The sequence below is a fragment of the Geotrypetes seraphini genome, chromosome 4, assembly GCF_902459505.1.
Source record: "Geotrypetes seraphini chromosome 4, aGeoSer1.1, whole genome shotgun sequence".
Lineage (NCBI taxonomy): Eukaryota > Metazoa > Chordata > Amphibia > Gymnophiona > Dermophiidae > Geotrypetes > Geotrypetes seraphini.
The window spans coordinates 144,057,377-144,083,839 of NC_047087.1; the positions used below are offsets into that span (position 1 = coordinate 144,057,377).

Sequence of the window (26,463 nt, forward strand, 5' to 3'; positions counted from 1 at the left end):
GCAGAAGGCCTGATAGGAGCAAGTTGCAGTAATCAAGCGCAAGGTGATGAGCGCATGGAATCGAGGGTGAAATACTCACGTGGATTAAAAACTGGTTGGCGGATAGGAAACAGAGAATGGGGGTGAATGGACAATACTCGGACTGGAAAAGCGTCATGAGTGGAGTGTCACAGGGTTCGGTGCTTGGACCCATGCTCTTCAACATATTTATAAACGACCTGGAAATTGGTACGATGAGCGAAGTTATTAAATTTGCAGACGATACAAAGTTATTCAGAGTAGTGAAGACACAGAAGAATTGCGAAGACCTGCAATGTGTCATAAACACGCTCGGGAAATGGGCTGCGACATGGCAAATGAGGTTTAATGTGGATAAGTGTAAGGTGATGCATGTCGGTAAAAAAATCTTATTAAAGAACCGTCCGTTGTAGTACTCGGAGAGACCCCCCAAGAAAGAGACTTGGGAGTACTGGTAGACAAGTCAATGAAGCTGTCCGCGCAATGCCCGGCGACGGTAAAAAGGGCAAATAGAATGCTAGGAATGAATAAGAAGGGGATCATAAACAGAACGGAGAAGGTTATCATGCCGCTATACCAGGTCATGGTACGCCCCCACCTGGAATACTGTGTACAGCACTGGTCGCCGTACATGAAGAAGGACATGGTACTACTCGAAAGGGTCCAAAGGAGAGTGACTAAAATGGTTAAGGGACTGAAAGAGTTGCCATACAGTGAGAGATTAGAGAAACTGGGCCTCTCCTCCCTTGAAAAGAGGAGACTGAGAGGGACATAATCGAAACATTCAAGATAATGAAGGGAATGACTTAGTAGATAAAAGACAGGTTGTTCACCCTCTTGTATTAGTACAGAACACACCAGTCAGAGTGATTTATGGTTTGAAGAAGTATGATCACATCATGCCTTTTTACTGTGAGTTGCACTGGCTGCCTGTGGAGGCTCATGTGTTGTTCAAGTTGGGCTGCTTTTGTTACAAGGTTCTTTACGCCACAGCCCCTCATTACTTGGTTAACAGATTTTCCTTGGCTTCTTACAGATACAGTAGAAGAACCCATTCCTTATTTAATTCTCCTTCAATCCAGGATTGTAAGAACATAAGAATTGTCACTTCTGGGTCAGACCAGTGGTCCATCATGCCCAGCAGTCCACTCACGTGGTGGCCCCCAGGTCAAAGACCAGTGCTCTAAATGAGTCCAGCCTCACCTGTGTACATCCAGTTTTCTACCACTCTCTGGGTGAAGATCTTCTTTACGTTTGTACGGAATCTATCCCCTTTCAACTTTAAGAGAGTGCCCTCTCGTTCTCCCTACCTTGGAGAGGGTAAACAATCTATCTTTATCTGCTAAGTCTATTCCCTTCAGTATTTTGAATGTTTCAATCATGTCCCCTCTCAGTCTACTCTTCAAGGGAGAAGAGGCCCAGTTTTTCCAATCTCTCACTGTACGGCAACTCCTCCAGCCCCTTAACTATTTTAGTTGCTCTTCTCTGGACCCTTTCGAGTAGTACCGTGTCCTTCTTCATGTATGGTGACCAGTGCTGGACGCAGTACTGCAGGTGAGGGTGCACCATGGCCCGGTACAGCAGCATAATAACCTTCTCCAATCTGTTCGTGATCCCCTTTATCATTCTTGGCATTCTGTTTGCCCTTTTCGCCGCCGCCGCACATTGCACGGACAGCTTCATCGACTTCTCAATCAAAACTCCCAAGTTTCTTTCCTGGGAGGTCTCTCCAAGTACCGACCCAGACATCCTATATTCGTGCATGAGATTTTTGATACCGAAATGCATCACTTTATACTTATCCACGTTGAACCTCATTTGTCATGTCGATGCCCATTTTTTGAGCTTGATTATGTCACATTGCAGATCTTCGCAATCCCCCTGTGTCTTCACTACTCTGAATAACTTCGTATCATCCACAAATTTAATCACCTCACTCGTCGTACCAATGTCCAGATCGTTTATAAAGATGTTGAAGAGCACGAGTCCAAGCACCAAGCCCAGCGGCACCCTACTGGTGACGCTCTTCCAGTATGAGTATTGTCCCCCAATCTCTGTTTCCTATGCTCCAGCCAGTTTTTAATCCACGTGAGTATTTCACCCTCGATTTTATGGCTCGCAATTTTCCGAAGTAGTCATTCATGTGGAACCATGTTGAATGCCTTCTGAAAATCCAGATATACAATGTCGACTGGGTTGCCCTTGTCTATCTGCCTGTTTACTCCCTCAAAGAAGTGCAGCAAGTTCGTCAAACAAGATCTGCCTTTGCTGGGCTTGGCGCGCGCACATGATGGAGGTGTAGTCGCGCTGCTCCGTTATACCAGGCAACAAATTGAATATTAAAATATACCTTTCATCTTCTTTGGGGCTTCTGTTATATACTTTTGTGGTGTATGATGGCTAATACGTGGCAGTCAAAGATCGATGCAGCTTTTGGCACGTCGGGTACGGCGAAGCGTGTTAAGCACGATCAGGTGATGCCGCCGAAAGCCCCGTTGCCGGAAGAGGAGGAGTTGGGCAAAAAAGTAATTATGGCAGAGCTCAGAAAAATACAGCGGAAGATTCAGAGTAATGCAGACAGCATTCAGGAAGTAAAAGAGGAGGTGGTTCACACTAATAAGCAGATGGAATTGGCTAATCAGCGTGTGACTCTGTTAGAATCTAAAATGGTGATTCCACTCTCAGTAATATAATGGCTTCCAATCTAATGCCTCTGAAACCAGACTACAGATCTAGATTGGTTCTTCAAAATGTATAGCTTTATTTTGTGGAGCTCTCAGATACCTACTCCGTTAATCATTAAAGATTATTCAAACGGTTTTTTGTAGGCAAGGGTATCAATCATTGAGCTCCACCTTAACGTGTTGGTATTGTTAGAAACAAGTGCTAAATATTGAACATAGATTTTTAGATAAAGCACTTATCTTTTTTATGACGGCTTCTATTGTGCCTTGTGGTATGCGCTCTGTGCCCAACGGGACCCGTTTCGCCCAAATCGAGGCTTCTTCAGGGGTCTCACGAGATACTGTTAACACAGAGAAAAGTATTACTCTTAATGAAAAACATTTTGTTGTAACTTTTAAGGAAGCGTGTACTCACTGTGACAACTTGTAGCGACTTCATCAAAATGGCGTTAGCAAGAAATAAACGCCAACGCATGCGCTATATAGACGTATCAATTAAACTACCCCTGTGTTTCTTAAAGGGACACTCAATAATTTACAATTGAAACTGCTACTTTAGAAAAAAACACTCCAGTCCATATTCACATTCAGACCTGCAGGTTTTAATGTGCCTAGATTGAAAATCCAACGAGATTCTTTTTGTAGTAAGGTTCTATGTCTATCACCTCCTCGTGGGTTTGATTTCACCCGGTCTATTGCAAAACACCTCAATTCTTTGAAACTGTGTTGTAATTGGTTACAGTGTTCCACTAGAGGTGCAGTGATCCTCTTGCATTTAATATTAGATTTATGTTCGATGATCCGTGTTCTCAATGATCTTATTGACTTGCCAACATACCATTTCTTACATGGGCATGTTATCACATATATTATGTGATCTGTGGTACAGGTGAGAAAATGATTGATAGAATAGATTTTTTCCGTCTTTCTGGCTGGTGAACTCTTTTAATTGTACCATATTTTCACATACGCTGCATTTACCGCATCTGAAAAAACCTTTCGGTAATAGATTATCTTCTCTCTGTTTTACTCTAAAATCTGCTGGAGAGAGTATTTCTTTAAGATTTCTATCACGTGTGAATGCAATGCGTAATTCTGTTTCTTTAAATGTAGTATTGGTTCGCATAATTCTCCAATTATTCTTCAATATTTTAGCTATGTTATTGCCATATGCTGAAAATTTCATTACACAAGTCATTATTTCTTCTTCTTCTTTTGAATGTTCTTTATTGATGTTCTTGTGAATTAGCCAATCCCTATTGTAATATTTTGCCCTTTTATAAGCTCTCTTCAAGATTTTACTAGGATACCCACGATTTTCAAGTTTATTTATAAGTAATTTGGATTGTAATGTAAATCTTCTTTTAGTGGAGCAATTTCTTTTTAACCGTAAAAATTGTGAAAATGGTAAATTTTGCTTTAAACTTACAGGATGGCAACTATGATATGACAAGAACGTGTTTCTATCTGTCTCCTTTGTGTAAACGTCAAATTCAAAAGATGTTTCTTTTTGTGTGATCGTCACATCCAAATAATTTATGTTATGTTTTGAGTATTGCATTGTGAAAACTATGTTCGAGTCACAACTGTTCAGCCAAGAAAAAAATGACTTTAATTCTTTTTCTTCTCCTGTCCACAACATCAGCACATCGTCTATATATCTTAGCCAACAATAGATTTTTGACAAAAAAGGTGAGTGATCGATCCAAATGGATTCGAAATCTGCCATATAAAGATTTGCCACTGAGGGAGCGAAAACCGCTCCCATAGCAACTCCCATTTTTTGCTTGTATATTTCTTTTTCAAACATAAAATAATTTTCTTTCATTGCTATTCTTGATAATTGTACAAGAAATTCAGATGGGATCAAGTGAGGTTTTGTCCTGTTCTCAAAGGTTTTTTTAATAATATTCAAAGCTTCATCCTGGGGTATTGATGTATATAACGCTTTGATATCAAGGGTTACTAACATGAAAGGAAATATGTCCATAGGTATTTCTTCCAATTTTTCCATCACCATACTTGCATCTTGGACAAAGGATTTAATTTTTGGGATCTCATCTTTCAGAAAAACATCTATAAATTTTGAAATGGGTTCCAACAAAGAGCCCCGTGAAGACATTATCGGTCTCCCTGGGGGATTGGTCAAATCCTTGTGTATTTTTGGTAGTACATAAAATACAGGTGTTAATGGACAAGATTTATTCAAAAATTTATAATCCTTCAATGTGAGAAAGCCTAATTTTAAACCTTCATCTGTTATTTTACCAATCTGTTTTTTCAATCTATTTGTTGGATCTAAAGGGAGTTTTTCATAAACCTCAGTGTCTTGTAATTGTCTGAGAATTTCCAAATGGTATTTTTCTTTATCCAAAATTACAATAGCTCCTCCTTTATCGGCTTTTTTTATTATGATAGTTTCATCGTCAGTCAATTTTTTAATCACTTCTCTTTCTACTTTATTCAAATTGTTATGTTGGTACATTTTATTTTCTTTCCATACTTCAATATCTTTTAGAACGCAAGATTTGAAAGCATTCACTAGAGGATCTAATGGTATCGGAGGATACCATGTGCTTTTGGGAGATAATATTGTCCGATCCGTACTCTTCGGTTGGTTCTCAAAGTAAATCCTTAACTGTAGTTTCCTGATTAGCTTTTCCAAATCCACATTGAATTGTATCTGATTGAAATCAGTGGATGGAACGAAAGAAAATCCATAGGACAACACTTTAGTTTCTATATCACTAAGTATGTGTTTGGAGAGATTAATTACCACTGGTTTCTCGATGTTTGCGACCGAGTGAACAGCGATATGCTAATAGAATATTGCAAAAAAGAGAGAATCCCGAGAGGTCTGAGGATCAATAAAGCACCTCAGATTTTCAAAGAGGACACTCAATTCCTTGAAACATGGAGCAGAATCCTCAACAAATGCGCTTTAGACTTGATGTTGTTAATTATAGAAAGAAGTCAAAATGAGATTAATCAAGAAAAAATAAAATTAGATTCGGATTTGAATAATTTAAAATCCCACATGTCTGAAACAGAATTTACGGACAAATACAAATTAATGACGAATAACATGGATGAATTTAAAGAAAATATAAAGAAGAACAAAATAAGGAAATTCAAAAGAGATGAATATGATTATCTAAACCAAAAAGTATACCCATGGATGAACCAGAATAGTAAAAGTCCAACACAAACAGACAAGAATAGTTCAGACATTTCAACCTTTTCAACATCCAGTAGCGGAGATGGCCAACAACATTTTTTAAAGAGAGGTCAATCTACAAGAAGGGGCAGAGTGAGAAGCAGAAAAGGGAATCCACGCCAAAGACCTACCACTCGGTCGCAAACATCGAGAAACCAGTGGTAATTAATCTCTCCAAACACATACTTAGTGATATAGAAACTAAAGTGTTGTCCTATGGATTTTCTTTCGTTCCATCCACTGATTTCAATCAGATACAATTCAATGTGGATTTGGAAAAGCTAATCAGGAAACTACAGTTAAGGATTTACTTTGAGAACCAACCGAAGAGTACGGATCGGACAATATTATCTCCCAAAAGCACATGGTATCCTCCGATACCATTAGATCCTCTAGTGAATGCTTTCAAATCTTGCGTTCTAAAAGATATTGAAGTATGGAAAGAAAATAAAATGTACCAACATAACAATTTGAATAAAGTAGAAAGAGAAGTGATTAAAAAATTGACTGACGATGAAACTATCATAATAAAAAAAGCCGATAAAGGAGGAGCTATTGTAATTTTGGATAAAGAAAAATACCATTTGGAAATTCTCAGACAATTACAAGACACTGAGGTTTATGAAAAACTCCCTTTAGATCCAACAAATAGATTGAAAAAACAGATTGGTAAAATAACAGATGAAGGTTTAAAATTAGGCTTTCTCACATTGAAGGATTATAAATTTTTGAATAAATCTTGTCCATTAACACCTGTATTTTATGTACTACCAAAAATACACAAGGATTTGACCAATCCCCCAGGGAGACCGATAATGTCTTCACGGGGCTCTTTGTTGGAACCCATTTCAAAATTTATAGATGTTTTTCTGAAAGATGAGATCCCAAAAATTAAATCCTTTGTCCAAGATGCAAGTATGGTGATGGAAAAATTGGAAGAAATACCTATGGACATATTTCCTTTCATGTTAGTAACCCTTGATATCAAAGCGTTATATACATCAATACCCCAGGATGAAGCTTTGAATATTATTAAAAAAACCTTTGAGAACAGGACAAAACCTCACTTGATCCCATCTGAATTTCTTGTACAATTATCAAGAATAGCAATGAAAGAAAATTATTTTATGTTTGAAAAAGAAATATACAAGCAAAAAATGGGAGTTGCTATGGGAGCGGTTTTCGCTCCCTCAGTGGCAAATCTTTATATGGCAGATTTCGAATCCATTTGGATCGATCACTCACCTTTTTTGTCAAAAATCTATTGTTGGCTAAGATATATAGACGATGTGCTGATGTTGTGGACAGGAGAAGAAAAAGAATTAAAGTCATTTTTTTCTTGGCTGAACAGTTGTGACTCGAACATAGTTTTCACAATGCAATACTCAAAACATAACATAAATTATTTGGATGTGACGATCACACAAAAAGAAACATCTTTTGAATTTGACGTTTACACAAAGGAGACAGATAGAAACACGTTCTTGTCATATCATAGTTGCCATCCTGTAAGTTTAAAGCAAAATTTACCATTTTCACAATTTTTACGGTTAAAAAGAAATTGCTCCACTAAAAGAAGATTTACATTACAATCCAAATTACTTATAAATAAACTTGAAAATCGTGGGTATCCTAGTAAAATCTTGAAGAGAGCTTATAAAAGGGCAAAATATTACAATAGGGATTGGCTAATTCACAAGAACATCAATAAAGAACATTCAAAAGAAGAAGAAGAAATAATGACTTGTGTAATGAAATTTTCAGCATATGGCAATAACATAGCTAAAATATTGAAGAATAATTGGAGAATTATGCGAACCAATACTACATTTAAAGAAACAGAATTACGCATTGCATTCACACGTGATAGAAATCTTAAAGAAATACTCTCTCCAGCAGATTTTAGAGTAAAACAGAGAGAAGATAATCTATTACCGAAAGGTTTTTTCAGATGCGGTAAATGCAGCGTATGTGAAAATATGGTACAATTAAAAGAGTTCACCAGCCAGAAAGACGGAAAAATCTATTCTATCAATCATTTTCTCACCTGTACCACAGATCACATAATATATGTGATAACATGCCCATGTAAGAAATGGTATGTTGGCAAGTCAATAAGATCATTGAGAACACGGATCATCGAACATAAATCTAATATTAAATGCAAGAGGATCACTGCACCTCTAGTGGAACACTGTAACCAATTACAACACAGTTTCAAAGAATTGAGGTGTTTTGCAATAGACCGGGTGAAATCAAACCCACGAGGAGGTGATAGACATAGAACCTTACTACAAAAAGAATCTCGTTGGATTTTCAATCTAGGCACATTAAAACCTGCAGGTCTGAATGTGAATATGGACTGGAGTGTTTTTTTCTAAAGTAGCAGTTTCAATTGTAAATTATTGAGTGTCCCTTTAAGAAACACAGGGGTAGTTTAATTGATACGTCTATATAGCGCATGCGTTGGCGTTTATTTCTTGCTAACGCCATTTTGATGAAGTCGCTACAAGTTGTCACAGTGAGTACACGCTTCCTTAAAAGTTACAACAAAATGTTTTTCATTAAGAGTAATACTTTTCTCTGTGTTAACAGTATCTCGTGAGACCCCTGAAGAAGCCTCGATTTGGGCGAAACGGGTCCCGTTGGGCACAGAGCGCATACCACAAGGCACAATAGAAGCCGTCATAAAAAAGATAAGTGCTTTATCTAAAAATCTATGTTCAATATTTAGCACTTGTTTCTAACAATACCAACACGTTAAGGTGGAGCTCAATGATTGATACCCTTGCCTACAAAAAACCGTTTGAATAATCTTTAATGATTAACGGAGTAGGTATCTGAGAGCTCCACAAAATAAAGCTATACATTTTGAAGAACCAATCTAGATCTGTAGTCTAGAATCTAAAATGGAGCAGCTAGAGATAATGGCTGCACAATGCAAGGAAGATACTAAATCTATTAAGGTCCTACAAAAGCAACTTGAAGACTAAGAGAACCGTGGGCGTAGAAAGAATGTAAAAATAATTGGCTCGGTGGAGAATTTGGAGGGGGGGAATCCTATTCAATTTCTGGAAACTTTACTTCCTAAGTTGTTACAGTTGAGCTCAAAATTCCCCCTAGAAATTGAAAGAGCTCATAGAATTCCATCTCAACGGTCCACTAATCAAGCAAAGCCAAGACCACTTATTTTCAAGTTATTAAGATTCCAGCAAGCCTTTGAAATTTTGAGTTTGGCCAAAGCGGATAAAAACCTTAACTATAAGGGGTCTAAATTACTTTTCTTGCCAGATTTTGCTAAGAACACTGAAGCTACAAGGCAGCAATTTCTGCAGCTTAGACCTCAGCTGAAAGAAAAAGGTTATAAATATGGTCTATATTATCCTGCCAAGATGAGGGTTACATCTGGAAATAAATCCGTTTACTTTGAGGATCCAGAGAAATTAAAGGATTTTCTGCTTACTTCGGAGCCAATGGTTACATAAAGGATCATTTAAAATCAGAAGAAAAGAAGAGAAGCAAAGTTTATGTTTGTCCTATTAATGCTTTGGTATTTCTATGTTTCTTTTGTCCCGTTACATTGATGTATGGGATTAATTTTTATTTTTATCTGGTGGAAATAGGTTTTTGTTAGGATTTAATGAAAATTTCTGGAAGTGTTATTTAAAGCTATTTTCTTCTATAACATGAGAGTGTAGCATATTAAATATTGATTCTTGTAGAGCTCGTTTCTTTTAGATTTTTTTTGTAAGGTTTATTAGAGCTCTCATACAATGAATGTATGAACTATGATGGTATTTAATTGATAATAATTCAATTTAATAGTGTGAATAGATTTTTAATTGGTAAGATATAATAAGATATGGTTTTAATGGGTCAAGATTTATTGAAATTTGATTTAATCTGCTGATTTAATTGATTTTATTTATAATTTTCTTTTTGATTGATGTATGAATTTGCATTTGACTTATGGTTCAAATATATTAAGTTGCATTTTAATTATCTTTTTATAGGGAATGCAATAGTTATATTATAATTATAATGAAGATTGGAGATAATTTCATGAGTTTATTTTATAAGTCCTTTTTGAAAAAAAAAAAAATTGGTTGATTCATAATTAAGTTTTGTTTCTATTAATTTGGGAATTAGTTGCTGATTTTATTAATTATTATTTATGTTCATGTTTATTGAGTGTGAGTTGTTAGATCAATTATATAGGATTGATTTTGGGATTATTCTACTATATGGGAGCTTTATTTGTATTATTAATGTTCAGGATATTAATGAATTTGCATCATATTAATATTTTTTAAGAAGATGGATATGGATATGTTTATTAAGTTGCCTTGGGGGGGGTATTGTGATTATATGTCCTATGCGTGTTCCAAGACAATCATTTTTAAGGGGAGGTTTGGGAGGGTGGATGGGTGGGGATTTAATTGGTTTTAGGGGTAAAGGATGTATAATTGATGGAGGGTATTGCATCAATTTGAGTTATTATTAAATTTATTGGGTGTGATGGTGTCTGGTCATTTTAATATTAACAAGTTTACAGAGTATTGTTGGTTTATATATGAGTTTTTAAATGGAGATTAAGGTTTTTTCCTTAAATGTCAATGGCTTAAATCATCCAATCAAAAGGAGGAAAATGCTAGCTTTCCTTCAGAAGCAAAATGCTGATATATATTTTATACAAGAGTCACATCTGTCATTAATAGAATCTAAGAAATTAAAAGGAGGTTGGGTTTCTAAGTGATTTTTTGACCCAGCAGTAGGAAAAAAGGCTGGGGTTGCTATTTTAGTGAATAGGAAATGATCAGCTGATTTTCAATTGATTGCTTCGGATCCTTTAGGACACTGGGTGCATGTGAAAATGGTTATGGGAAATACTACCCTGGATTTATTCAATGTGTACGCTCCAAATTCGAATCAAATGGAATTTTTCAAACATTTACAACAGTTATTACTGCCACTGGCTGCTTCTAATTTAGTAGTTGCTGGAGATTTCAATGCTGAAATGGATCCAATTATGGATAAAAAACCAAGTAAAATTATAAAATCATTAGGGCTAGATAATTTAATATAATCTTGTGATTTAATAGATTTATGGCGTATTCTTCATTTTAATGATCGAGAGTTTTCCTTTTGTTCACAGGTCCACAACTCCTTTTCAAGAATTGATTATATTTTTGTTTCTAATAGATTAATTCAGCGTGTGACAAAAGCTATTATAGATTTTATAATTTTGTCTGATCATGGTGGGGTGTGAATCGAGTTGGCATCTGATGATCAAGTTTGTTCTAAACCAATTTGGAGATTTGATAATGCTTTGCTTGCTGATTCTAAATTTCTTGGAGATTTTAAATTAAAAATGAATGAGTTTTTCCAACTTAATACCTCTGTGGATATAAGTATTGATACATTATGGGATGCATTTAAGGCAACTATGAGAGGTAATATTATTTCTTATTCAGCATATATTAAAAAACAACTCAAAAAACAATTTTCTGAATTAGAGTATGAAATTAAAAGATTGGAAGATAAATTAATTAATAGATGGGAACAACATACTTTGCAAAGTTTATTAAAAGCAAAAGTCAAATATAATGAGATATCTTCTCAATTTGTAAGGAAAGATTTGTTTTATCAGTAAACTCAGTATTATGGTAACTCAAATAGGGCAGGAAGATTATTTGCAAATTATCTTAAAGCAAAAAAGAGGAAAACTAAAATTATTGTAATTAAAGATAAACAAGGAGGTTCGCATACTAAAAATGAGCATATTTTACAGCAATTTTTTAATTTTTATAAAGAATTGTATTCTTCTGAGTCTTATGGAAATAGAGAACAAGATGGTTTAGAATTTTTAAATTTACTTAATGGACCGAAGATTCCTGATCATATAAAAAGAAGTTTAGAAGAACCTATATCTTTAAAAGAATTAGAAATAGCATTGAAATCTCTTAGAGTTGGATCCGCTCCAGGTGGGGATGGATATACTCGAGGTTTGTTTTTTTTAGTTCAATAAGTTTTATTATTTTTCAGTGAAAACAAAACAGAAGAGAACATAACACTGCAACAACAGTTCACGTTTCCAAACAGCAGATGTACAGCAAGTAGAAAGAAGTATGCAATCAATAAGCATAATATAAGAACCATACGATATAATCATCTGTCAACACAGTGATGAATAGTATACAATGAGAAAACAATCAAGAATTAAGAGAATAAGATATGACATGAGACCACATTGAAATAAAAGAGTGGTATGATTGTCTATCATTGTCCGCAAGAGACTTCTCATATTTAGCGTATAAACAAAAGGTGTTCCACCATTCATGTACATTTAGAAATATTTGATCAATTAACTTCTTCATGTCGTTTATTATGATTTTCATTAGTAACTTTTGTAAACTGGGTTGAACTGATGGTTACGCAGTCAACAAGCACAATGTTATGTTATGTAAAGTTAAAAGGGGATAGATTCCATACAAACGTAAGGAAGTTCTTCTTCACCCAGAGAGTGGTAGAAATCTGGATCACTCTTCCGGAGGATGTTATAGGGGAAAACACCCTCTAGGGATTCAAGACAAAGTTAGACAAGTTCCTACTGAATCAGAACGTACGCAAGTAAGGCTAGAATCAGTTAGGGCACTGATCTTTGATCTAAGGGCCGCCGCAGGAGCAGACTGCTGGGCATGATGGACCACTGGTCTGACCCAGTAGCTACAATTCTTATGTTCATGGATAAGTGTTTTGGTAGTGTGCTCAGAGAGGAAGGGTCAGATTTTGGTGATATTATAGAGGAAGAAGTGGCAAGTTTTAGTGATATTTTGTATCACGGCGGTGAAGGAGAGAGAAGAGTCAAATGACCCCAAGATTACGAGCAGATAAAAAAGGAAGGATGAGAGTGTTGTCCACAGAGACAGAACAAGGAAAGAGGGGAGTTGGGTTTAGGCAGGAAGATGAGCAGCTGTGTTTTAGCTATACAGTATTCGATTTTAGATGGCAACGAGACATCCAGGCGGCAATGTTGGAAAGACAGGCTGAGACTCTGGTCTGGGTTTCAGTAGAGATATTTGGTACAGAGAGATAGATCTGGGAGTCGTCAGCATAGAGGCTATACTGGAAGCCGTGGGAGGAGATCAGCGTTCCAAGTGAGCAAGTGTAGACTGAGAAAAGGAGGGACAGAGCCTTGAGGTACACCAATCGATAGTGGAAAGGCTGTGGAGGAGGAACCACCGTTGCATATACTGAAGGTACAATGAGAGAGATAGTAAAAAAAATCCAGGAGAGGATAGAACCCTGGAATCTCAACGAGAAGAAAGATCAAGATACGAAGGGCTAGATTCAATAAGCAAACTTATTGGTTTGCGAAAAGATTTTCCTCCAACCCGATTCACTAACCTCAGTACTGATCCGATTCCGATCCGTGTATGCATATGAGGAGAAACGGCCCATGCAAAGTAGGGCAGGCAGCGATTCACTAAACAAAAATCTTGAACACCAACTGGGATGGCCAATCAACAAGAAGCGACTGCTAGGTACCAGTCACTCACCTCCTTTCTGACTGTCCTGCCAGCCCTGCAGTCCTGAAATAAACCTAATTTCTGCCTCTGCTATCTGACGCAACCTGCTCTCTGTGTCCCCGACTCTCCTGCTTTCTACTGCGACCTGCTCTCTACCTCCCCCGACTCACCTGCTCTCTGCTGCGACCTGCTCTCTGCCTCCCTGACTCTGGAGTTATGAGTTGCTGCACAGCGCTGCCCTGCTTCTTCCTCCGCCTTCCCCAGCAGTGTGAGCCTGTGGTTTTAACCCGCGGGTTTAAAGTGGGTTAAAACCACAGGCTCGCTATAAAAAGTTAAAAGTAAGATGATCCGTGCACAGATTAGAACAGCACCGGAGTTAAGAAGGGGAAGGAAGGCAGAAAGGGACATGGAGGAGAATCAGGGCGAGTAAAAAAAAAAAACCCCAAAAAAACCACCATACACAAAAAAACGAACAGCAAACACATGCGTAGACCATCTACAGGCATAATAGATGGTCTGCGTATGCATCGGGATCGCTACCCAGCGATCTATGTCATCGGATGGGGGCATGCCTCCGATCACCCCCATTTGCATGAAGATGGTTGGTGAATCATTCTCTCCTATGTAATAAAACCTCTATCCTCAGACATACCTGAAGTGCTGTAATTTATCTTGATCAAAGGCATTTTTCCAAATCTCATACAATAAAATATTCATTTTTAAAAGAGAAGGCAACAATTGTCATAAGAATAGCTGTTACCAAAAGCAATACCAATAAAATATTTATGTAACATAGAAAAAAAACACATACCTTTTTATCCAGTTTCCTGCCAGCCATACTTAGGGTTATTACTCTATTATCCGACAGTTCTTGGGCAGCTATCTGAAAAACATGGAAATTAGATTAACTTTGCTTTACCTCTCTAAATAAACTGCCATGAAATAGGATAGGTTTTGTGTACAGAAATGATACTGCTTGCTCTGCTGTATACATATGAAGTGGAATGTTCTTTTGGCTTTTTTTTTGGGGGGGGACATAAGCTCAGCCCTAGACCAAGCAGGAACCTGCGGCATGAATGAACTCTGTCCAACTCCCCCACCTACCTTCCCGTGCAGCAACAACAAACAGGCCTGCCCCAGAAGTCTTCATTCTGCAGTGATGCTGAGCGGCGGCTGCCCGAAGATTTTAAATTACAACGGCCAGGAGGAGATGGGTGGGGGAGTAGAGCCATAACTTACCACCAATTTTGGGGGAGGCCATGGCCCCTGTGGCCTCCCCCATTCTGATGCCTATAGTATAGATCTTCAAATTAAGCTTTCTTTCTACTAATTTTCAACGGCATGCCCATTCCGTGTGCTTCTTTAAACAGAAAGAGCAGTTCTACATGAAATGGAGAAAGTAAAGTATTTAAGTGGAAAGGGAGCACAGGAAAATTTAAAGGAAGAGGAGAAGAGAGTGAACATTTGTTGTTTTGAGGATGCTGGGGGAGGAAATAGGCATATGCATTATTTCATTTGGATTCAGCTCATACCTTTGCAGCAGAAATTCATGGTAAATTATATTTAGGACCAAAATTATATTTAGGACCTCCAATTTATCCCCCACTGCCTCAGTCGAAACTCTTCAATTTTCCATTAAATTTTCCCCCTCTTTCAATTTTCTTCTTATCTACCTTCCCCCTCCGGTAACCAAAACCTCACTTTATACTCTCATTTCCACCATATCAGAATTCAATATCACCTATCCTGACTCCATTATCCTCGGAGATTTCAATATTCACTTCAATTCCCCTAACCATCACAACACCTCTGAACTCCTAACTCTGATTTCTGACCTTTCATTAACCCCTCTCATCTCCTCGCCTACCCACGCAGCCAGCAACACCATAGACATGATTTTCTGCCCTACTTCTACTACCCATCTTTTCAAAAACTTCCTATTTCATCCCTTACCTTGGTCTGACCACCTCCTAATCAGCTGGCAACTAGACTCCCCTTCATATTTATGTAATGTCCAAAAACAAAATAAAAAAGATACATACACCACACGTAATACTAACAAAATTACTCTTACAGCTATCCAGAACCTCTTTAATTTAAACCTCACAGACTTCTCTTCCCTTCCTCTCGACGAACAAATTTCCCTTTGGGATACTTCCACAAAATCCCTATTAGACTCTCTGGCACCTCAACAAGAAAAAAAGAAATTCACTTCAAATCAGACCCACATAAAAAAACAACAACCCTGGTATAATGAAAATCTCACTCTTCTTCGCAGACAACTTCGCTCCATAGAGCATAAATGGCGAAAAACCTCTCTCCATAACTTCCTCACTCTGTTCAGAAAAAAAGCCTCTCACTATAAAAATGCTATTCAACAAGCCAAAAAAGAATATTACACTAAACTTATAACTACCACCCGCAACTCTTCTACACTTTTCAATCTTGCTCAATCTCTTTCAAAATACTCTACAAAAAAACTACCCCTAACTACCCCCCTTCTGCAAATGAACTAATACTTTTCTTTGATAAAAAAAATCAAGGATATTAGATCTCATCTTGGACCTGCTTCTTCTGCACCTCCTTCTCATATGCCCAATGATTCCTCTCATCTTTCATTCAGCTCTTGTTCAACTTTTAAAATGCCTTCGTTAGCTAACTTACTTCCCATATTGCAATCTCTAAATACCTCTAACACTCCTTTGGATAGTATTCCTCCTTCTCTCCTTAAAAAATTCTTCTCCTTCTTTGGTCCATATCTTTGGGAAATGATATCCAAATCTCTTTCTGACTGCTTAGTTCCCTCGGCTTGGAAAACAGCCCTTGTCTTTCCAAAAATTAAACAATACAACTCTGATCCCTCCCTTCCAGCGAGTTACCGCCCCATTGCTAATCTTCCTTTAATATCCAAACTAACGGAAAAAATCATTCACACCCAACTTTCAGAATTTATCGAAAAAACCTTTGCTTTACATCCCTGCCAAACTGGCTTTCGTTCTTCGCACTCAACAGAACTGTTACTGCTAGGCCTCATCTCAACCATACACTATTATCATGAGCACCAAAAATCTGTCCTTCTTATCTCACTCGACCTCTCAGCAGCCTTTGATACCATTGACCATTCTCTTCTCATAAACAGACTCAAAGATTGCGGTATCACAGGATCTGCACTATCATGGTTCACGTCTTACTTCAAAGAACGTAGCTTTAAAGTCCATGCAAGGAATGAAACCACTTCCTCTATATCACAAACCTATGGCGTCCCGCAAGGTTCCATTCTATCCCCTTTACTATTTAATATCTTCCTATCTCCTCTCTTAACATTAGCTCAATCTATTGGATTTACGATCTTTGCCTATGCAGATGACATACAACTTCTTCATCCAATCAATACCTCTAATATTTCTGATATAAAAGATATAAACAATAAACTGGACACCATAAATGACTGGCTTTACTCTAATAAACTTTCTCTCAATATTGACAAATCCCGTGGTCTCCTATTTTCAATTAAAAATACCGAATTTCTACCGGAAAAAATTTCTATTAAATCTGTTCCAATTCAAATGGAAACAAAAATAAAACTTTTAGGAGTCATCATTGATAAAGATCTATCATTCCACGACCATATTAGTTCGGTTATAAAAACGTGTTTCTATAAACTTTGTATCATTCGCTCATTAACTTCAATCTTAGAGACCGAATCTATCAAAATTCTGGTTCATTCTTTGATTATTTCCCACTTAGATTACTGTAATTCCCTTCTCAATGGTCTCCCCAAAAAGAAATCCGACGCCTTCAATTAATACAAAACACTGCAATAAAACTCATCTATAAACTAGGTAAATATGATCATGTTACTCCAGTCCTGAAAGATGCACACTGGCTTCCCGTGGCTCATCGAATCACCTATAAAATCATCCTCTTGACTTTCAAAACAAAATCTTCTCATCAGCCTTCATACCTTCATAAACTCCTCATTCCTCAATGTTCACCACGAACTTTGAGATCAACAAATCAAAATCTCCTATTAATTCCCTCCATTAAAGAGTTCTATTATACACAGAAAATAAATTTTGCTGTATCTGCCCCAACATTGTGGAATTCTCTACCACAACCACTTCGAGACGAACAACATCTAGATAAATTTAAGATAGGCCTGAAGACTTTTTTATTTCGCGATGCATTCTCTTCTGTTTAGATTCTACTCTTCTCGCTAATTTCATTCACATTACTTTCTACCTTTTTTTTTTTTTTTTTTAATTTTTTAAATTTTAATTTTGTATCTCTCTTAAAGAACCTTCCCCACCCAACATGTTTTATTCCTACTTCCCCTTACTCCCTTTTCTCTCTACAATGTAACTCTACCCTCCCATTCCCTTTTTTCCTCACTGTCAAGTTTGTCATGTTAATGTCTTTAATGTTCACTATATGCACTTCTAAATATTTACTATTTCAATTTCTTTTTCTTTACTTTTTTTTTAAATTTAATGTAAACCGGCCAGATATTTGTTTGATGGTCGGTATATTAAAATCTAATAAACTTGAAACTTGACTCTATGGAGAATTGATGTTCCTGAATGTAGTGCAAGTCCAATCTAATGACTTCTATATTTAATTGGATAATGTCCTTCCATTGTTCCAAAAGTGTAGGTATCTGATCCTCAACTTCAATTGGAGGGAAATCCTGTAAGAGGTTCTTCAGTCATTCCTCAGGAAAACTGAGTATGTGGTCCCAAGCTTGAAAGGCCATAGTGGGTCAAGGTAATTTGAATAAAACAAAGAAATTGACCCAATAACTCCACAGTAGAGATATATATGACCAAAACAAAAGACTGTGGAGAGTTGATGATCCTGAAATGACTTCTCTATTTAATTGGATAATGTCCTTCCATTTTTCCAAACGTGTAGGTGTCAGATCCTCAACTTCAATCGAAGGGAAATCCTTTAAGAGGTTCTTCAGTCCAATCCAAGCTCAGTTGACAGCTAAAGTAGATTAAGCTGTTGGGGGGGGGGGGGGGTCCAAGTCCATGACTGTCAGTAACATGCAGAATGAGAAGGTAATACATTTTATTAATTTTAGATATTAAATATGTATCACAAGCAAAAGAATAAAATGGCAAGAAAATTAAACTGCAACCGAATTAAGGTGGACTGAAAAAAGTGTTCTTAAATGATGCCTATACCTCCATAGAGGCTGTAGTCAATCTATCTCTCTTCCCCCTTTCACATCCTATTTTCCCTCAGCCAGTCTGCTTCTCTTCTACATAACTCACTTGACCTCAGCCATCAGATCCTGTCTGATGTTATAACAAACTAAAATTAAATTAAAAGTTTTGATGTTACCTCAGTAAGGCCAACACACAGTCTCTTCACTGGAAAACACTATACACAGACTTGTGCAAAACACACTCAGAACCTAACCAATACCATAACAGCACTAACTCTCAAGACTCAAAGAACGCCCCTCATAAAGCAATCCCTAAAACACCAACACACTGTCTAGTGAAAAACAAAACAAGGCTGCAACAAGATCTCTATAGTACACAGACTATTCAAGCTAGCAGAATATCATACCTTAGTCATACATGCAAAACACAGACAGGCCCTCAAGAAATATAAAACAAGGAGTCATAGATCAGTAGAAGAGGACAGAGCCAATAATTAGAAAACATTTTTGCCAGAAGCCAAGTTTACATTTTGGAGAGCTACTGGGCTGGGAGAGCAAGACCTTGACATCTAGATGCTTCCTGGAGGCAGTGTTTTCTTTGATGAACCAAAGGGGAGGAAGCATGTCCCAGTAATGACATCCCCGGTGGACCAGTTACAACATAAAAAGCCTACGATTCCTCTGGTGCATTGAAGCCATCTTGGAGAGCTGCTGGGTTTGGAGAGCGAGACCTTGACTTCTAGAGGCAGTGGTTTTCTTCGGTGACCTAAGGGCCGAGTGAGCGGACTGCTGGGCACGATGGACCACTGGTCTGACCCAGGAGCAACAATTATGTTCTTATGCTGCGGCATACTAGCGTGCCTTCTGAGATTCTAAGTGTTCTGTGGTACACTGAGGAGGAAGAGAGGCACCGGCCAGCTGACTTGCCTACATGTATGTCAGTGTGAACTTGTTCCAGTATTTTTTTTTAGTTCAATGTTTTTTATTAAGTTTCCAAAAATCATAATACATAACAGAACATAAAAATAATTGCAAAGTACAACATTTGATAAGATATTTATTTTAATTCACCTCATTTCTTTTTAATTTCATTTTATTGTACACCGTTTAGACACTTGTTTGATAGACAGTATATAAAAAATAAAGAAAATTGAAATTTTGACGTGCCTCTCGCTGCAAGAGGCACGTATGTAGGGCCAGAGGTTCTTAACACACGGTATGGCGCCAGTGCTGTATGTCTAATGACTTCCTGCTGCCTGTCGCATATCTCCCACGTCTCCTGCCTTCCTCATCTTCTCTCCCACCCCTGGACCAGCAGCTCAGTGTGCTTTTAACTTCGCTGATAGCATTAGTTTAGATGCAGATAGATATAAATAGGGCCTCTTGTTTTAGGGACCTTGCTTTATTTTGCTTTTCTTTTTAATGTCCAATAATTTTTTTCTTTGTTAATACTTATCTTGGATCTGTGTTGTGGGCTATTGGCATAATATTTCTTTATTTGATTATGTTTTGTAGTGTTTCTTTTAGAAATATGCCATGTTTCTCTCTCATACTATATAAAATGTGTATAAATTGAAATTTTTTAAAATAAAAAATAAGATAACAGATTTGCCCATTGAAACTCAATGTAGTGTTAAGAGTTCACATTTAATTATTTTGGTTTAGGATTCCCAGCTCTTCTTTGATATAAAGTGGCATTTGGACATTTTGTTTGCTAAATTTTTATAATTTCTACATTTTGTCCCTGCTTAAAGTGCCTCCGCATGCACAGAAGAAACCACCGCCGACTCCTTCTACTGTGCATGCGAAGCCACGGAGTTACAGAGCACGGATCACACAGGTTGAAGTGCGCATGTGCGCTTAGGGTTTTATTATTAGTGATGAATTTTAAATTCTAACTTATCTATTCTTTTATGAAATTTGGGTATGTGTTTTTAATTATTTAATTCATGTTTTTTCTGGACCAATTAGTTTTTTCCACAAATCTACTACCCTAGGACTTTCAGGGTATGTATGTCGTGCTGCATAGTGTTTTCTCTTTTTTCCTTTCTTCTCCTCATGTTCTTACAAATTTATTTCCCAGCACAGTTACTGCTTACATATCATATTATGGTCACTATCTTTACCTCTTAGAGTTTTTTTCACTCTGCATTTTATATTGATCATATTTTTACCTTTTCTACACGTTGACATTTCTTTAGAGTTATTTTCCATTTTTTTAAAACATTTTTTTATGTTGACACTTCTTTGAAGTTATTCTCCATTATTTTATTTTACATTCATCACAGTCTTTCACCAACTTATTTTAGTCTTATCACTCCACCTAGTCTACTTTTTGCACCTACATTATCTTTGTGCATGATGTCACTCACAGTCTTAGGGGTTCTTTTATCAAGGCGCGGTAGGGGTTTAACGCGCAGAATACCGCGCATTAAACCACCTGCTGCACTAGTCGCTAACGCCTCCATTGACGAGGCGTTAGTTTTTTGGCTTGCCGCAGGGGTTAGCGTGTGATTAAATGTCCGACGCGCTAACCCCGCTAGTGCACCTTGATAAAAGGAGCCCTTAGATTCAACATCACAGTTATTGCCTCAAACTGTTTACACATCATTCCAATGTAATAATAATAATGATAATAACTTTATTCTTGTATACCGCATTACCATGGAAGTTCTATGCGGTTAACAGATGAAGAGACTGTACATTTACAGCGAAGTTACATTTTCAGCGATGCTACATTTACAGTGAAGTTATTTTTACAGCAAAGTTACATTTGCAATGAAGTTACATTTGCTGTGAGTTACATACAGCGGTGTTACATACGGCAGTGTTACAAACGGCGATGTTACATACAGCGATGTTACATACAGCGATGTTCGATATGGTAGAGCAGAGGCATTTAGTATGAGGAGTAACGAAGACGGGAAAGTTAGTTGGATTGAGTGATCCATTTTGCTAAGCCATTTAGTGGCTAACAGGATTGGGGGAGTCGGAGAGACTGGAGGTGAGTTGAGATCAGAGGAGGAGGCAGGGAAGAGGGGGGGAGAAGTTAGAAGAATTTGTCAAAAAGGTAAGTTTTGATTGACTTTCTGAATATTTGATAGGTGGGGGAATTGGAGATGAGGGCTGTAAGGCATTTGTTCCATTTGCCCGCTTGGAATGCTAGGGATCTATCAAGGAATTTCTTGTAGAGGCAGCCCTTCAGGGAAGGAAAGGAAAACAGGTAAGTGTTTCTTGTACGAGAGGGGCCTGCAATTTCGAGATGCTCAGATAGGTAGATTGGTGAAGAGCCTGCTAGGGTTTTGAAGCAGAGGCAGGCGAATTTAAAGATGATCCTTGCCTCCACCGGCAGCCAGTGGAGTTTAGTGTAATAGGGACTAACGTGGTCATATTTTTTTAGGTCGAAGATGAGGCGGACGGCAGCATTTTGGACTATTCTTAAACGTACCCTATTATTATTTATAAGGCCCCCTGAAGAAGACTATTTTGTTGAAAAGCGGACCGTGTTGGGTCCTAAGCTTTCAGCGGACTAGGTCCTTTAGGATTTTATGTGGATTATTTTATCAAGTTTCAAGTTTATTAATTCTTTTGATTAATCGCTTAATCATAGTTCTTTTTTTTTTTTTCTCTTGAAAATTTATTGAAAATTTTATCAAAATACAAAAAAAGGAGAGAAACAAACAATCAATATCAATACCATAATCGTGGAACAATAAATGAGTAAAAACAATTATTCAAGCACAACAGAAAATCATTAGATACATATAATCAGAGGTAAAAATATTCTATGGTGTTGTGATAAGTAGCGGGAAGATATTCAAGGAAAGAAAAAAAAGTCAGGAGAGAAGAGGGAAAAGAAAGAAAAAGAAGGGTGATGACGGAGGGCGAAAGGTAAGTAAGAAAGCAACAAGGGGTGAGAAAGAGAAGAGAAAGTCCCCCAGAGGCCAGAAAGAGAGAGAGGAAAAAGTTGGAAAGAGAGATATAAGATATAAAAGACGTTAGGCATTAACTTATGAGCGGTAAGGCATTAGAGAGAATTCAGGTATTCGGTGAACTTAGCCCATTTAATATGGACTTTAGCGTTCAGGGGAATAGCAGCAGAGATCAGCATTTCACGCTTGTGTTGTAATAGGACAGACTGGTACCAAAAGTGCACGTTTAAGGAATCAAACGATTTCCAGTTAGATAATATGAGTCGCACAGCAACAATGAGAAGCGTGTTAAATAAGGCATAATGTGGTGCAGTTAAGTCGAGCAAAGGAGTCTCAGATTTTAGTATGACCACTATAGGAGAAAAATTGAAAGTAAAATTAGGCATTTATATATGAATGCTGGCGTTTTATTGAGAAGGGATTTGAAGGTAAGCAAACAAAGTTTATATGTTATCCTATGGATAACTAGAAGCCAATGTGCATTTTTTAAAAGGGGTGTAACATGATCAAACTTTCAAGAATTGGTAATAAGTTTAATGGAAATATTCTGAGTAATCTGAAGCCGTTTAATTTCATTTAATGATATTCCCTTGAAGAGTGCGTTACAATAGTCTATTTTAGAGATCACCAAGGAGTGAATTAGAATATTTAATGACGTTGGACATAAGAATTTGGAGATTGAACGAATTTTACGTAATCTATAGAATGTTATTTTAACAATATTGCTGATGTGATTGTGGAAATTTAATTTGTTATCGAAAATCACCCCTAAAATTTTTATATTATTGACTGATTGGAGGGGGTGTTTTTTATAGAAATTGGAGCGGGAAGAACGGAACTTTCTTTCCATGGAAATAACATAATATTAGTTTTTTTAATATTGAGCGCCAATTTATTCGTGTTCAGCCAGTGATAAACTAGATCCAGTTTCTCATTAATATCTTGGATATCAGATGTTTTGTTAGTATCTATTGGATGCAGGAGCTGGATATTGTCTGCATATGCATATCTTTAGGTGGATTATTTAATTGTATCTTTAGAACTTTGATATTTTCAATAAAGTCCATTTCAGGAACATCGTCACTCCACAGTTTTTTTTTGGTCTCTCCTACAGTTTTTTTTAATACTGCAAATTTCAACTGGTACTCAATGCAGTTTACAATAAGTGTGATGAGATTCACAACTGGATGTGGTGGATTTCTAGGGAAAATTTAAAAAGGGATTTGTAAATGGTCCCCACACAACAGATGACAGGACTTACACACTGGATGAAAGAAAACTGCAAAAATCAAAGAAAACCAAAATTTTGAGGGAGCATACAAAAGTGCATCCGCTTCACTCCATGGTAAATGGCAACTGGCTAGGTTACACACATCAGCAGCAGGCAGGAAGACATGCACAGTGCAATATGCACCCACTTGTTAGGGTTCTGTATCCTGCTTATCCTCAGAGAATTTTCAATATTTTGGTGCACAATTCCTATGGAGTGTAAATAAATGCTTGATTCATCAAGGGTCTTCTCAATTCACTATGTGGGAAAAAAATGCTTAATGAATCAGGACCTAGGCTTTTAAAAATTTAGGTCATAATACCAAAAAGTAAAGATGAAAGAAAGAAAGAGAAATTGACTATACCATTATCTGGCCTTTCCCAGCTGGCTTGCCACTCCCCAAAACAAGCGGTCGAGTGATCTTCTTACTGGAAACAATCTAAAGAAAACAGAAAAATATGGAAAAACAGCAAGAGATTACTAGCTATACCTTGCACCAATTCTCATTAGCAGCACAATTTTATATCTATGATATAGTTGCTGCATCTTAGTATTATTGCTGTCAGTAGAATTTTAACCAGCTGATATTGTCAGTTTGGTCTTTTTTTAAAATTTAAGGTACTGACAGTCTAGGCTTGAAAACTGGCAAAGTAAATGAGAGCAATCCACCATTTTTCTCCAACACTGTCCCCAACTGTAGTCCCACTCATTGTATGATGCCAACAGGTAGAAAAGAGCATCAATAGCATGGTGGGTCCAGCATATGTGCTCAGGATACTCCCACTCCCCTAGCTTTCTGCATGCATTTCCTTTGCAAATACAGAGAGGGGAAAAGCTTTTGTGAGGCTTATAAGTGCTAGGGATACCATCAGTCCTCCATGCATCTTTATTCTTTCCAACCCAACAGAACTTTTGAAAGAAAATATAAAAGGAATCTATTCAAGAGACAAATAGGACAAATAAAAGGTTAGGAAATTAGTTTTATGAGAATGGTTAAAATAAAATGGGTATTAAACTGATAAGGAGTTAAAAGAGTTAACAGCCGCCTCAAAAAGGAACTTTTAGTTTGGAATTGAATAGAGACTGAGCATCTAATATAATAAAACCCTTACTCATGCATGCGCAGTTGAAACGGCGTGATCCCTGCCACCGTGATTTGTTCCTCCATGGCTGTGTTTCATTTGCGGCACGTGTGGCTATTTCAGCGCCGGTTTGTCTCCTGCGGGTGCTGCGACACGTCCGGTATAAAGGAAGAGGAAAAATGCTGCTACTGCTGCACAGGGAAGTTGAGGGGGAGAGGGAAAGGGGGCTGCTTTGGGGGGAGGGGTGTGCTGGGGGGCAGACAGCAATCTTTGACCAAGGCATTCCAGATGTTTATGAGTAATTTGGGCCCAATAGATTGCTGGCGTGTAGGAGTCAGAGGAATTATACCTTTTACTCACATGCTCAACAAACCTATACCCAGATTGATGGGATATGGATGCACAGAAATCAATGGGGAACTTTGACCAATGCAGATATTGAGAGTATTCAGATCTCAGATCATGCTCCCATGTCCAGTCAATGTCGGGGAACATCTGAGGGAGGGGGTATACAATATTGGAAGCTAAATGAGTCATTGTTAACAGCTCCTGAGGTGGATCAAGACATTAGGGATACCACTGGAATGTATTTAGAGACAAATGATGATGGGCAGTGTCTGATGGGGTCCTGTGGGATGCTTTGAAGTCTGTAATTCGAGGGGTCCTGATTAAGTCGGGGCACGCTTTAAGAAACAGAGAGAGAGGGTTATTCTTTATTCTTGCGAGACAGACTGCATTCTTAGAGTTGCAGCACAAGCACATCTTGGATCCCCAGGTCCTTATACAATTGCAGAAAATTAGGGGGAATTGGATCAGATGCAATTGGCTGATTTTGAATTTCAGAGGGCACATAGTAACAAGGCTAGTGCTAGTTTAGCTAGGTATATCAGTATTAAGCAAGTAAAAGCCACTATTACTAAAGTGAGGGATGCCAGGGAGGACTTTCAGTTTACTGATAGGGCCATTAGTAAGACCTTTTCTGATTTCAATAGAAAACTGTATAGTGGAGAAAGGGGGTTTAGGGAGTCTGTGGACTGCTTCTGGTGCTTTGGACATTAGGGCTAGGAGACAAGAATCAATGGAAGAGTATTTGAGCATATTTCTTAAATAGATGGTTGAATTAAGTCCAGGTAGGTAAAGTAAATGAGCTCCATGTCATGTTTGCTCGGTGTGCTTGTCCCAGAGGGTTTGGCAAGTTTATGTGACTGATAGATTTTGTAGTGTTGAGTCTCTCATAGTTTATATTTTTGAACGAAAATGGTGAGCAAGGGCATCCAAAGTAGGTGCGGAGTCATGAGATTAGTGCGTTAGTGACGATTCTGACTAGCACTTTTGTGTCTAGTCCATGCTGGTTTATTAGGGTAGAGTAGTATTTTTTTTTATTAGGGTGGAGCAGTATTTTTTTTTGTTTCTCTTTCAGCTTGCACTTGTATTCTTCTTGATTTCTCTTGCCATTTCAGTTTGGCATCTTTAACTTTATTCTTGTTTTACTTGCTGCTTTAGTGTTTGCAATTGTTGGTCAAACCAAATATCTGTTTTCCTTTGTGCTGGAATGGAAGAG

The 26,463-nt window shown here is 37.5% G+C and overlaps 1 protein-coding gene across 2 annotated transcripts in view; it reads right to left on the bottom strand.

Moving 5' to 3' along the window:
• The window catches only part of CPNE2 (copine 2), a 476,132-nt gene that overhangs the window by 308,456 nt on the left and 141,213 nt on the right, over positions 1–26,463 (bottom strand). For both annotated transcript variants that reach the window (XM_033943760.1, XM_033943758.1), the window contains exons 4-5: positions 24,185–24,259; positions 14,260–14,331 (exon numbers count right to left, since the gene is read on the bottom strand). In XM_033943760.1, coding sequence (XP_033799651.1) covers positions 14,260–14,331; positions 24,185–24,259 — 147 coding nt within the window. The remainder of the gene's footprint in view (positions 1–14,259; positions 14,332–24,184; positions 24,260–26,463) is intronic.